General features: G+C 40.3%; 1 protein-coding gene across 19 annotated transcripts in view; it reads left to right on the forward strand.

The window, feature by feature from the left end:
- Positions 1 to 14,395, forward strand: part of Macf1 (microtubule actin crosslinking factor 1) — a 336,209-nt gene that overhangs the window by 225,289 nt on the left and 96,525 nt on the right. For all 19 annotated transcript variants that reach the window (XM_076934251.1, XM_076934254.1, XM_076934256.1 and 16 more), the window contains 9 exons: positions 1,572 to 1,805; positions 3,059 to 3,283; positions 4,863 to 5,381; positions 6,085 to 6,261; positions 6,444 to 6,567; positions 8,463 to 8,671; positions 9,149 to 9,466; positions 11,450 to 11,616; positions 13,290 to 13,446. In XM_076934251.1, the coding sequence (XP_076790366.1) occupies positions 1,572 to 1,805; positions 3,059 to 3,283; positions 4,863 to 5,381; positions 6,085 to 6,261; positions 6,444 to 6,567; positions 8,463 to 8,671; positions 9,149 to 9,466; positions 11,450 to 11,616; positions 13,290 to 13,446 (2,130 nt within the window). The remainder of the gene's footprint in view (positions 1 to 1,571; positions 1,806 to 3,058; positions 3,284 to 4,862; positions 5,382 to 6,084; positions 6,262 to 6,443; positions 6,568 to 8,462; positions 8,672 to 9,148; positions 9,467 to 11,449; positions 11,617 to 13,289; positions 13,447 to 14,395) is intronic.

Here is a 14,395-nt window from a genome sequence, read left to right on the forward strand (position 1 = left end):
ATGGATGTTGTTCTTATCCTGGATTTGTAGGCCACGTTAGGGAGCAAAGATGATAACCCGGAGAATAGTCTCTCTGTCCACTAAACCCTAAAGAAAGGAGTAGGTACTTTCAAACCTCCCAGTCAGTCCCCGAAAGCAGACGTGAGTGAACACTATATACTCATATAGATAATACAGTTTAATTTATAAATTAGGCACAATGAAAGATAGATATATAACTCAAATTAGAACAATTATTACAATATACTGTAATAAAATCATCACTACTCTTGCCCTTTGGTGCCATTGTTATATGAGGATTCTTGGCATATAAGTGCCATAATATCACGACAGACGACCCTATATGTGACTAGTATGCAAGTAACATGTACAGCTTGGATGCACTAGACAAAGGAGTTCTTCACATCTCAGACTGAGGAGAGCAAGATGAAGTGATTTTTAAAAAAATTTTTACTGTGTATGGGTGTATTATATATGTTGTCTATATGTGTGTACATATATGACCACATGTTTGCAGTGCCCTTAGAGGTGTCAGGTCCTCTGGAACTACAGTTATGTATGTACAGCATGGTTGTGAACTGCCATGTGCATACTAGGAACTGAGTCCAGGTCCTCACCAAGAAAAAATTCTCCTAACTGCCTAGTCTCCCTCCACCCCACCCTACCCCTCTCCTTTTAGACAGGATCCTTGCCTGGCTGAGAATTTGCTATGTAGACCTAACTAGCCTTGAACTCGTGAAGACTGAGCACCTCTGCCACCTGAGTGCTAGGTTACCATCATGCCTACTATGAATGAGTTTCAATCACTTAATTCAGAATGGTGCACTTAAGAAATGTGAAAAACTTATGAAATTTTTGTTTAATAATTTTAGATCATAATTGATCTTAAGAACTCAAACCTTGCCAAGTACAAGTATGGAGACTGGCTGGTCTACTATCCAAGACTGGCAGTATGGAGACTGGCTGGCCTACTATCCAAGACTGGCAGTATGGAGACTGGCTGGCCTACTATCCAAGACTGGCAGGCTTCACTCTGCTAGAATTTCTTCTACTTTCCAGTCTCAGCATTTTTTAATTTTAAATTTATTTTTTATATATCATTATTGGAAATGCATCTCTCTCCATATTGCCCCTTTATCCCCTTGTGTGTTTCCCATATCATGCTTTTGGAGGTCAGTGGCAGCTGTACAGAGTCAGTTTTCTCCTTCCAGCTTGAATCCCAGGACTCAGAGGCAGAGGCAGGTATATCTCAGTGAGTTCCAGGCCAGCCTGGTCTACAGACCTAGTTTCAGCGTAGCCAAAGCTACACAGAGAAACCCTGTTTTGAAAATAACAAAAAGCAAAAACAAAGAAAAGAAAGAAAAAAAATTCTCTTTGAAGACAAGTTATTGCCAAATTAAAAATTATGCTATTTAACACTGAATGCTTGGTTTTGTTTTGTTTTTTTGGTTTTGATATAAGTCATAAGTAAATTATCATCAAAATGTCAGTGGTTATATACATATATGTCATCCTTAGAGAAGACTGAAAGGACTAAAGATAAAGGCAGTCATCTTTGTCTCTTTGTTAAGGATTTGCAGGGTGACATTCAGAATCATTCCACCTCGTTTGCCACTGCTGTCAAAGATATTGAAGGCTTCCTGGAAGAGAACCAGACCAAGCTGAGCCCCCAGGAGCTGACAGCTCTTCGAGAAAAACTTCATCAGGCAAAGGAGCAATATGAGGTTCTCCAGGAACGGACACGGGTGGCTCAGAAGGAGCTGGAGGAAGCAGTGACGTCAGCCTTACAGCAGGAGACGGAGAAGGTAACTGGCCTGCTACCGGTTTTCCAAAGCCACGTCGGGTCATTCTTTAGAGTCACAGAAGAGGTCTTCAGGAGCAAGTCTGGGAGTCAGTATTTTTATTTCTAAAAATATCCAGGAGTTCAGGTCAGGAGTGGTTGGTAAAAAGTGTATTTTACCAAAGACAAAATTAAAACTTGCTAGCTCTACCTATAGTTTCTACTTTGGCTTTGATAAGGTATTAGAAGGAAAAAGCAGATAATATGGTTTTTTTGTCTGAATATTGATTGGTGACCTATGAGTATTAGAAAAATATCTATGGGGCTGGAAAGATGGCTCAGCAATTAAGAGCACTAGCTGTTTTCTTCCAATAGTCCTGAGTTCAGTTCTCAGCAATCACATGGTAGCTCACAACAATCTGTAATAGAATCCGAGTCCCACTTTTGGTGTGCATAAAAATGTACTCATATAAATAAATCTTAAAAAAATATATCCTATGGAGTCATTTGGGGGTCACAGGCTTTGTTTCCAGGCAGCTGTATAGTTAGAGTGTGGAGAGTGGGACTAAGAGAAACTTAAACAAAACTGAAGTGTGAAGTTTTAAGTGATTTTTTTTTCAGCACTGCTGGTTGAATCGACTCCTTCCTTCAGCCTAGGACCCCTGTACTAATGAGAGAGTAGGCATCATGGGAAAGGGAAGTAAGCCACCTGAAGATGAATATTAAAATAAGTGAATAGACAACTTAACACAACTTGTTTAAGTAAATGAAAAACTAGTGGGAGACAAATTTAAGAGATGAATTCTTTTGGCTGAGATAAAGATGACAGAAGTCAGTTGTTTCTTCAGGGAAGAGCTGCCAGATAAGGACTGTGCCTATGGTGTATCTTACTTGTCTAGTGTATCACCTCTACATAGTTAGGAAACCTGGCAGGGTTGGCAGGGCCTTTCTAAATCCTGACATTCTCTCATTTTGTTTGTTTTGGTTGGCAGGGCCTTTCTAAATCCTGACATTCTCTCATTGTGTTTGTTTTGTTGAGGTGTTTTTGGTTATTTTTCTTTAAGCAGTAACCTATTGAAGAAATCTGGAATTTATTTTAAGTAACTATTTTCACAGATTCTAGTGGGTCGTAATTCTTTTTTGTATGAAAAGATTTTACACCCAGACTAGAGCATTGGTTTTTCTTTAGCACAGAGCTCCTCTCTCACTTTGACTTTGAACCAGTGCTCTCATGGTGGAGTGCCTAAGAGTTCTCACTGGCATTCCTCTGGATTTCAGAGTAAAGCGGCAACGGAGCTGGCAGAGAACAGGAGGAAGATCGATGCTCTCTTGGACTGGGTGACTTCTGTGGGGTCATCTGATAGACAGCCACAGACTAACCTTCCAAGAATGGAGCAGTTCTCTGGAGCTTGCCTAGAAAAACAAGCCTTGGATGCCACTGATGGTTTTGTGGATGTGAACCAAGTACCAGAGAAACTGGACAGGCAGTATGAGTTAATGAAGGTAAGGCTGTTAGCTTGTCTTTGCCATGGTTGTAGGAAGCAACCTATCTCACTCTAGAAATCGGATCATAGCTTTAGTGTGTCTTTGGTATATCAGCAGCTTGGACACCATTGACTGTTCTTAAAATGCATTCTCCTCTGGCTTCATGAGCACTATTTCACCCTAATCATCCTTCTTTTCCTTTGGCCAGCCTTTGAGATATTGTTATGCTTCCAGTAGGTCCCAGCCCTCTTCTCATCTGTCATAATATGCTTTCCTGGGCCTGGGAAGATAGTTCAGTTGATAAACTATTTCCAACACAAGTGTGAGAACCCATGTTTGATCATCAGAACCCGTGATAAAATGTTAGGCATGGTGGTGCAGGCTAGTAATCCTAGTATGTGGGAGATAAGGAAGGGGACTCCTTGAGGGATGAGGGTTCCAGCCAGCTTAGCCTAGCTCCAGGTAGAAAGGAAAGAGTAACTCAAAAAAAAAAAAAAAAAAAAAATCAGATAGACAACTTATGAGAAACAGTGCCCAAAATTGATCTCTGGCTGCACCTGAGTCACATATACAAACACACACCCTTAAAAACAATATTGCTTTTCTTGGGTACCCTTGTCCATATGTAGTACTTCAATTACCAATATTGACAAATTCCATGTAACTATCTATTTATCTTCAGTTGATATATATCTGCCTCTTTGAGGCAACCTGTAACCACATATATTTCAACCTGAAAACAATTCTTCTGTAATCTACAATCTGACCTGCCTGTCTGTCCAACCTGTTCTTTGTACATTCTTACATAATTGTTCAAACTAGTAATAATTCCAGATTTCTCTCTGCCCATCACTCTTCCATATTAAGTCATTATATTTCTAAGAAGTTGTGTCCCTGCTAACTTTCTTTTACCTTCATATTAAGTCCATATTTTTCTTATGGTTCCCTGTCCTCACTACCTCCCTCTGAAGATTGGTTCCTACTTACTTGACCTCATCACTCATTTTCCTTCACTTCACTCTCCTGAAGTGTTGATTACTCTTAAAACTTTGCTGTCCTCTTAAATGTCAAAAATAAAGGAAGACGTGGCTCTTGGTTAATTTTTATTTGTTTATTCTTCAGATCCCAATTTAGAGTTTACTTCCTCTGAAAAGCACCTTTTCACTGCTCTTCCATTGAGGATATTCCTTCCACCCTGTACTGTCACTCATTCTATTTGTATGTTCTTATGGACCTCAATGTAGACTTTAGTCTACATCTGACTCTTAACTCATTACATAACTTCAGTGGGGACCTGTAACATCTTTTTGGTATTCACATATCTCATCTTAAGTATGGTATTGTCTACCTACTTGGTAGGGGTTTTAGAATTTGTTTTGTTTTTGTTTTTTGAGATAGGGTCTCACTAGGTAGCTTTTGCTCACCTTGAACTCACAGAGATTAAAAGCATGTGCCACCACACCCGGTCCTACAAGAGAGTGGCATTTTGAAAGAGGTAGAGACCATTCTACCTCCAGTATCCCTACCTCTAGCTGTAGATATTGCCAAATTGTTCCCATTTTCCTGCTGATGGTCTGTGGGGTTGTTTATTCACCAGGCACGTCACCAAGAATTGCTATCTCAGCAGCAGAATTTCATTGTGGCCACACAATCAGCTCAGTCCTTTCTGGACCAACACAGTCACAATCTTACACCTGAGGAGCAACAGATGCTTCAAGAGAAGCTAGTTGAGCTTAAGGAGCAATATGCAGCTTCCCTGGCCCAGTCAGAGGCAGAGCTGAAGCAGACACAGACTCTAAGAGATGAACTTCAGAAGTTCCTGCAAGACCACAGAGAATTTGAAAACTGGCTGGAACGATCTGAGAATGAATTGGATAGTATGCATAAGGGAGGCAGCAGCCCTGAAGCTCTGAATTCCTTGCGAAAGAGGCAAGGAAGCTTCTCAGAGGATGTCATTTCTCACAAAGGAGACTTGAGATTTGTGACTATCTCAGGACAGAAAGTCTTAGAAACAGAAAACAATTTTGAGGAAGGCCAGGAGCCATCAGCCACCAGAATCTTAGTGAATGAAAAACTGAAGAATGCAACAGAAAGATACACCACTCTCCACACTAAGGTAAGGAAAGACACCCCACCCCACCCCACCCCCCCACCCCCCCCGCCAGCAACCTTCAGGGAAAACAATTATGTATGAGTCATAAGACACAGTGTATGTGAACCAAAGGAAAATGGGTTTCATCAACTATAAAAAAATTCAGACTCTGTAGGTCCATGGTCTAACACCTAGTCCTGTTAATGTTGGGAATATGTATCATATCATTGGTGAAGATAAAGGTGCTCATCTTCCTGTATCCTGTATCCAATATCTTAGGCTTATACGACATAGCACAGCAAAATTTAAGCCAACTACAGTCTTTTTTCTTAGACAATTTGTTCTAGGATGAATCCTTATTTTCTTAAAAATCAAAAAAAAAAAAATGTATTTCTCCTAAAGTTTAGAATTTACTACACACTACTCTTTATCTTTCTGTCAATATCTCTAATCTCCCAAAAGGAACTTTTTTTTTTTCACTTTTAAGTCCTTACTTTTGCCTTTAGTATGATGTATATTTCTTTGGTGTTGTGTCATCCAACTCATTAAGTCTTCCTGGGGTTTTAAAAGGTGAAATGAAGTATACAGTACAAGCAATGGTGATCCTGCTTGTAGACAGTTAATTCATTTTGTAAAGTTGTAGTCAGTTCTCTGTAGCCAGGAAAGACTTTCTTTGGACTCTATTCTGGAAGCTGCTACCTTTGACTTCTTTATTTCTTTGGCATAGTGTATTCGATTGGGCTCTCATCTGAACATGCTGCTAGGCCAATATCAGCAATTCCAGAGCAGTGCTGACAGCCTGCAGGCCTGGATGTTGACTTGTGAGGCCAGTGTGGAGAAGCTCCTCTCAGACACTGTTGCCTCTGACCCTGGAATCCTGCAACAGCAGCTTGCAACAACAAAGGTAGGCAGATTCAGACCATGTTTGTGTGTCAAGGTCTTATATTTCATGGCGTAAAGGGAACTAATAAAAGTAAATACTACTAAAAATATGTTAGTTGAGACATCTTAGGCAAGATGAGATTCATAAATTCTTTGGTTTTGTTTGTTTTGTTTTGTTTTTTTGCTATTGTTTTGGGCAAGCAGCAGTTACAGGAAGAATTGGCTGAACACCAAGTACCTGTAGAAAAGCTTCAAAAAGCAGCTCATGACCTAATGGACATTGAAGGAGAGCCAGCCCTGGACCGTAGGCCTATTCAAGAAACTACAGGTATGAAGCAGCACAGTACTCCTCCCCCTTAGGTCTACTGTAATCTTTGTTTTGTGGTAGGTAGCAAACTGTGTAAATAGGTATCCAGAGCACTAAGCTAAGGGCAGGGGACATACAAGTGTAGGGTGCAGTTCTGAATCTTTGATTTAATCTGGAATCTGCAAGTACTGATGCTGAAGGTCTTGTTCACCAATTGGTTCTTGATCCATCAATAAAGATGTTAGCCAATGGCTGGGGTAGTAGGGGACAAATTAGGTATTCCCTAATTAGTCGTTGCTAGCCAAGGCATTTTGAGAATAACTGATGTGTGTGTGTGTGTGTGTGTGTGTGTGTGTGTGTGTGTGTGTGTGTATGTATGTTTCTTCAGTCCACAATGGATCTGGGATAACTCCTAAGTGGGTGCAACCATGTAACCCACCAGGAACACAAGGTGGGTAGCAAAAGCTACACGCAACATACATGTGTAAGGTGTCATGAAATAGCTCACTTTCCAGTGAACTCTATTACTACACTTTCAATGGCTTTCACTCTATGGCTTCAACCCTTTTAGTATCATCTGCTGTCAGTGAACCCTGTTTGTTTCATTTTCTAAGGAAACTCACCATTCCCAAGTTTTACTGCCTTTGATACTTCTCCTGTTTCTAATTATGTGAGGTAAATATATTACTAATATGATGTAGTCATCCCATAATATGTGTGCATCTTAAAATATAATTTGTATACCAAAAATATCTTATCAGATTTACTTACAACAGGTGGGTGAGGGAAGAAAGGAGACAGGACTGAGAGCTTATAGCCTAACCAGTAATCCTGTGTCTTAGTTACTTTACTATGATAAAACACCATGACCAAGGCAACTTATAAAGGAGAATATTTAACTTTGGCTTACTATTCTAGAGGGATAGAGTTCATGATGGCAGAGCAAAGGCATGTTGGCAGGAACAGCTGAGAGCTCACATCTTGAACCATAAGCTATATACACAGAGAGAGTACACTGGGCATGGGAGGAGGTTTTGGAACTGTAACTAAAACCACCCTCAGTAGCACACTTCCTCCAACAAGGCCACACGTCTTCATCCTGCCAGCTGGGGACCAAGTATTTAAATGGTCATGACTTATGAGGGGGCATCTCATCAAATGACTACACACTGTCATTTAAAAGAAACAAAGAAAGAAAGAATTATCTTGACTTTCTCTAGGACATGCTTTTAGTACTAATATAGTACTCAGGGCTTTTTACAGTTAGTTATGTTATGTTTTTCTCTGCTTATGCTGATTTGCAACCTTAATTTTGTTAAGACCAGAGACTTTATCTTAATTTTCTTTAGTCTTTAGCATATTGCATAATTTCTGGTTCTTATTAAATGCCAAATTACTAATTAATTGAATTTGGCTGCTTTGCTAATATTCTTCAAAAATATTCCATTTGTTTTAATGTTAATTACTTTCTGAGTATTTGTTTGAGTTTTGTTTTGTTTTTATTTGAGGCAGGGTCTCACTATGTAGCGCTGTCTGTCTTGGAACTCACTACATAGACCTGGGGACCGCCTTTTTACAGAGACCTCTTGCTTTTTAATCTCTAGTGCTGGGGTTAAAGGTGTAGACTATTGGGCTACTATCTATCATCTAGCTACCTATCTATCTATTTATCTATCTATTTATCTCTATATTTCTTTATTTCTTTATTTGGGGGGGGGTTTCCAGAAACTTGCTATGTATGTGAGCTAGCCTTGAGCTCACTATGTAGATCAGGCTGACCTCAAAGTCCATCTGCCTCAGCCTCCTGAATACCAGGATTATAGGCATATCCTACCACACTCACCTTTTAATCTTTCTAAAAATACCTTATAAAAATAGGATCTACTATTTTTTTTCTCATGGCCTCTGTTTTCCAGATTCCATATTCAACCGCTTCCAGAGCCTCTCTTGTAGCTTGGCTGAGCGGTCTGCTTTGCTGCAGAAGGCAATTGCTCAGTCTCAGAGTGTTCAGGAAAGTATGGAGAGCCTGCTGCAGTCCATGAGGGAAGTTGAACAAAACCTGGAAGGCGAGCAGGTGGCAACACTCTCATCAGGAGTCATCCAAGAAGCCTTGGCCAACAACATGGTAAGAAAGCCTTTCTCCTGAGAGTTATATACTAGGAGATGTTTTTTGCCATTTCTGTAATAATATAACTTTGAGAAAGTAACAGGAAATAATTCCTGTCCAAGAATCTTGTAATAAGACTTGAAGATGATGACTAAATCCGTGTAGACATTTCTGCTACTGGGGCTGAAAATGTAACTCAGTGATAAAATGCATGCTTATTAACATAGGGAAGATACTGAGTTCAATCTTCAACACCATAAAAAAGACAGAAAAATTTTCTTCCTAATTTCCAAACCACTGTTGAACCCAAGGAAAAGTGGTAGGAGCAAAATAATTTGATGAAGTGGATGGAGAAATAAAGGATGTACCATTCTTGAGGCTCAATTACAGTCCTCCAGTCTCCTTGAGCATGGCGCTATTACAAAGTTAGCAATTGATGGCTCAGATATACTAGCATAAGTAAGCCCCAACTGACAGACTTGCTCTTGATGACAGAAACTGAAGCAAGACATTGCTAGACAAAAGAGCAGCTTGGAAGCCACCCGTGAGATGGTCACTCAATTCATGGAAACAGCTGACAGCAGCTCAGCCTCAGTGCTGCAGGGCAAACTGGCAGAGCTGAACCAGCGCTTCCAACAGCTCCAGCTCCAGCAGCAAGAGAAGGAGAGCAACCTAAAGAAGCTCCTGCCCCAGGCTGAGATGTTTGAGCAGCTCTCCAACAAGCTGCAGCAGTTCATGGAAAACAAAAGTCGACTGCTGGCCTCTGGGAACCAGCCAGATCAAGATATTGCACATTTCTCCCAGCAGATCCAGGTGAGGAGACTTACCTGTCATCTTAGAATAAAAGCAAGGGCAAGATGAAAAGTAGTATTTACCAAGCACACACAGTGTTGGGAATGCTGGAAACTCTACCTGCATTATCTTGTAAACAAAACAGTGTGGATTTCTTCTTCACTTTTCATATACAAGGCTAATCTGAGATGAGTAAGTCCATTCCACTCAGTGTAGCCACATGCAGGCTGATAGAGACTTCATCCTGACATGTGCTCTGATGGTTTCTTCTGTAAGACGGGGAGTGTATGGCATAGCCATTTGCATTTCATTAGTCAAAGCCAGGTTTAAATACCCATACCCAACTTTGAAAGATACTGCGAAATAGTCTTATATCTAGAGGAGAAAGAACTAGTAGGTAGTTGACAAAAGCATTGTCAACTTTACTAATAAGAACCGAGGAGGACAATTACTGAGTCATGGTGTTATGTACATACTTAACTTGAGTAAGTAGTGGCCAGTTTGAATTCCAGAATGTCTAGATAGCCCACATTCCTGTCTGTAGTACCTCACATACATTCTTACATTATTGCCATAAGTTTATTCAACTTACTTGTTTTATTTTTTACATCTCTTCATGGGAAAGTGGTTATAAGTGGAGGGGTGCTCAGAGGAGCCCTCTTTTTTCTACCATGTGGCCTCAGGGGCTCAAACAGATTATCAGGTTTTTAAACTTTTTCTGTTGCTTTGATAAAATACCATGACACAGAAGGAAGAGTTTGTTTTGTCCTATGTGTGAGGTTACAGGGAGATGGGCACGTGTTGTGCAGGGATGAATGGCAGCAAGCAATAGTCATGATGACTAGATCAAGTAGCAGAAGCTTCCATCCTCAATCACAAGCATGATGCAGAGAGACAGAACTGGAAGCTGGGTGAGGCCATAAGCTCTCAAAGATGACGCTCAATGATGTGTCTCCTCGAAAAAAGCCATACCTCCTAAACCTACCAAACAATGTCACCAACTGGCAACCAAGTGTTCAAATGCCTGAACTATGAGGGACATTTTCCATTGAAATCACCTCAGCAGGCTTGAGAGAAAGTCTCTATGCTGGCTCAGCCATTTCACCAGACCTACTCAAGTTTCTTTTTTCTGTTTTCTAAGTAGGATCTTACTGTTTTGTTTTGGTTCCAAAATGCTTTTGTTTGTTTTGGTTCCTAAATGCTTTTGTTTGTTTTGAGTAATTTTAGACTTTGTAGTAAAGTAGGAATGGCCCAACAAATAACAACATAGTCTTTCCTAGATTCACCAGTTGCTAATTATTTTATCTCTTTATAAAAATAGCAGAGACAGCTTAATTATGAGCAAGATTCATTATTCTTTGTGATATGTGAAAGTTTCACCAAATTCAGTCAGTAGGATCCCCTTTAAGCTGTGTTCTTATGTCCTTTTGACATATCTCTATCAATATAGGAGTGCCTTCTTCCCATACTGAAGTCAGTTTCTTGTTTGCTTGTCTTTGTTTTTTTCTCCAAGAATTCCGGTTTTGGTAGGGAATGACAGTTAGAAGCCAAATTCTGGACACTAGATAAAGTAAATAAACTGCCAGGATGTCACTGTTCTGTCACAGATGTAAGGATTATGAATCTGTGCTGCTGTTTCTGCCATAACACACATTAAATAGAATTGAGGTTTTATTGTTTATTTTTGTATGTAAAGCTGAACACAAGTTTGCTTCTGCAACCTCAGTGCTCCTGTGGGGCTATAGGAGGCAGAGACAAGAGGATCCTTGCAGGTTCATGGGCCAGCTAGCCTGGCATGTACAGGAAGGAACAACAAAAAGAGTCTCTATCTCAAACAGTGTGGAAAGCGAGGACCTACAATAGAGGTTGTCCCATAACCTCCACACACATACACCACCGCCATCACTACCACACCATATACACACATGTGCACAGAAAGATTAAAAAAGTAAGATAATGGGTCGGATCATTTAGTATATTGCTTTTAATATGTTTAATAAACAGGAACTCACTTTGGAAATGGAAGACCAAAAGGAGAACCTAGACACTCTTGAGCACCTTGTTACTGCTCTGGGCTCTTGTGGCTTTGCACTGGACCTGTCTCAGCATCAAGACAAGATACAGAACCTTAAGACGGATTTTACAGAGCTGCAGAAGACAGTTCAAGAGAGGTGAGTGCTCACCTGCACTGGTCACTGATGAAGAGCTACTACCATCTGTCTGTCATTGACTCCCATCTCTCTGTCATTGATGACGAGCTATTCCCATCTCTATGTCATTGATAACGAAGTAGAGTGAGACACTCTTTACTTCCTTACTATAAAAAGCTGTGTCTAGAACTCTGCTACTGACCCAGAAGACTGCCTCTTTAGGCAAGTCACCTAATGTGGTTGATGTTTATTGCTTTCCATTACTGATTGATGTGTCTCAGTATCAGGTCTGAGTAACCAAAAGCCCAGGTTACCTGAAGCAAACAGAACAAATCTGGGATTATAAGTAAGATTATAGCTGAATTTAAAATAAAGACAAAATCTAGAGACTTCCCAGGTATGATCATGAGTTATATTTGTGGGCCAGAGAGATGACTCAGCAGTGAAGAGCACTTTGGGAAGAGCTGTGTTTGGTTGCCTGCACCCACACTGTGATTGCAGGAGATCCAGTGCTCTCTTTGGCCTCCTAGGTCACCTAGTGCACAGATATACAAGCAGGCACATACATGTACACATGAATATCTTTTGGATAACATTAAGAAATGTCTGGATTCTTTTAGCACATACAAGAATGTATGACAAATGCTTGCAGATTTTAATTTACTATTGCAAACTCATTATTTTCCATTAGAAGCCTCACATGGGTTTAAGACCATGAATAAGACTTCTTATCTTGGTTTAGAAACAATTGCAATATTGATTTAGCAGGCGGTCACCTTGATGACTAAAAGAAAACTGCTACTCAAACCAATACTTGCCATGTGTGGTGGCACACACTTGTAATCCCAGCATTCAGAGTGGGAACGGAAGTATTAAACGTTCTAAGCCAGACTTGGTTGCATATGTAACAAGTGAGTTTAAAGCCAGCGGCCTAGAGGGCTTTTTTCCTCCTTACTGTTGAAGCTACAGGAAGAACCAGGATCTCTGAATTGATCCCTGGAAGATACAATCATTCCTTGATTTATTTTCTTTATGAGCATGTGTAGCTCATAGCCAATCATCTAACTTTTTTAAGCCTTCAATTCAGCACTCAAGTCAGATTTTTTGTAAGTTCTGTGTGTGTGCACCTGCCTGAGTTTATATGCAACACATACATACATATATATGTACATACATACATACGTATGTACACACACACACGCCCCCAAAGGCCAGAGGAAGGCTTCTGAAATGAGAATCAGTTGATTGTGAGCCACCATATAAATACTGGGAACCAAATCCAGTTCCTTTACTAAAGCAGTAAGTGCTGTTAACTATTGGCCCACCTCTCAGACCCTTGAGTTGAGTCTGGAAAGAGTCAAATACCTTCAATATAACAGTTTGCTGTGTTGAAGAGCCAAAGCCAGCATTCTTTCTGTTGTATCATAGTATCTAAATAGCAGGCTTCCTTTAGTTTTCTCACTTTCACTTTAGCCTAGAGTAAGATTAAAGACTTCTTTCCCTAAAAATATCCAAAGAAGGTCAACGATTCTTGAGTTTGATGCTTTTCTACCTTGTGTATACAGCCAAACTTACTATGGAAAGGAAGGGCCCTGTTAGAAATTAGTGCCTAGAGTCCCAGAATGAACCTACTTTTTAGTTCAAGTCCATTTTACAAACCTACTCTGATGAGTTAAAGAAATCTTTGTTCACAGAGAGAAAGATGCATCAACTTGCCAGGAGCAGTTGGATGAATTCCGGAAACTGATTAGAACCTTCCAGAAATGGCTGAAAGAAACTGAAGGGAATCTTCCACCTGCAGAGGCTTTTGTGAGTGCTAAGGAATTAGAAAAGCAGATTGAGCACTTGAAGGTAGGTAAACAATAGGGTCCCCAGCAATCTGGCTAGACAGTGGTTTGAAAGTTTATACACACTGAACTCCAGATATGATAGGGGGGTGGCATAGAAAATCCAGTTTATCTGTCCACATGGGAATTCCTTCCCTGATGTGAGTCCATATGCCCTACCTAGAACTGAGCACAGTGACGTCTCCTTCAAAACCAGAGTCAGGCGTGGTGGTACATACCTATAAATCTCAAAACGTGGAAAGGAGAAGGAGAAAGTTATGCCTCAGCTGAGCATTAAGTTTGAGCCAGCCTTGGCTACTTGAAACATAGTTTCCAAAAAACCAGCACAGACTATTCTTAGATACCTGTCATGATGTCATAGGAAATTTAAAATACATCATAAAAAGGATTGGTTAAGTCCATTTCTTGAGAAGCTTGCATTTTCGTCTTCTGGCTAAGAATTATTACTACTCACGCTTGGGAATTAAACAGCTGCACAAGAGCTGACATTGAGTCTGAGGCTGTGGGGGAGGAACTAAAGCTCTGGCTTGTCATGAGAAACGCAGGCTTGAAAACCAGCTTCATGGCAAGCCCCAGGCTTCTGCTCACACAGCACCTCACTCCAAATAATTCATGTCTCTCTCAAAAAACCAAGCTGAAGCTGGAGCAGATGAAAGAGAAGAATTTGGTTACTTTTGCTGAGAATAATTGAGGGAAGAAGAGATTCTTCAACTTTATTAGTTCATAGGGCCCTTAGTGTTTTAAGTCTGAAACCTTAAACAATGAAGAGTGATTAATGACTGATTTGACAAGCAGTGACTGCCTACCTGTCAATTTGAAGTGTGGTGCATGTGAGCTTGCTAGACATTAATGCTTCTTTGTCTTGCTGTGCTGCTGCTCTATAGGGCAGAGGTAAAATCAAGCTAAAGCAGACCTCAGTGGTCTCACAGAGCAAGTTGCTAAAGGCTGAGACA

This window comes from Arvicanthis niloticus, chromosome 5 (assembly GCF_011762505.2).
Source record: "Arvicanthis niloticus isolate mArvNil1 chromosome 5, mArvNil1.pat.X, whole genome shotgun sequence".
Lineage (NCBI taxonomy): Eukaryota > Metazoa > Chordata > Mammalia > Rodentia > Muridae > Arvicanthis > Arvicanthis niloticus.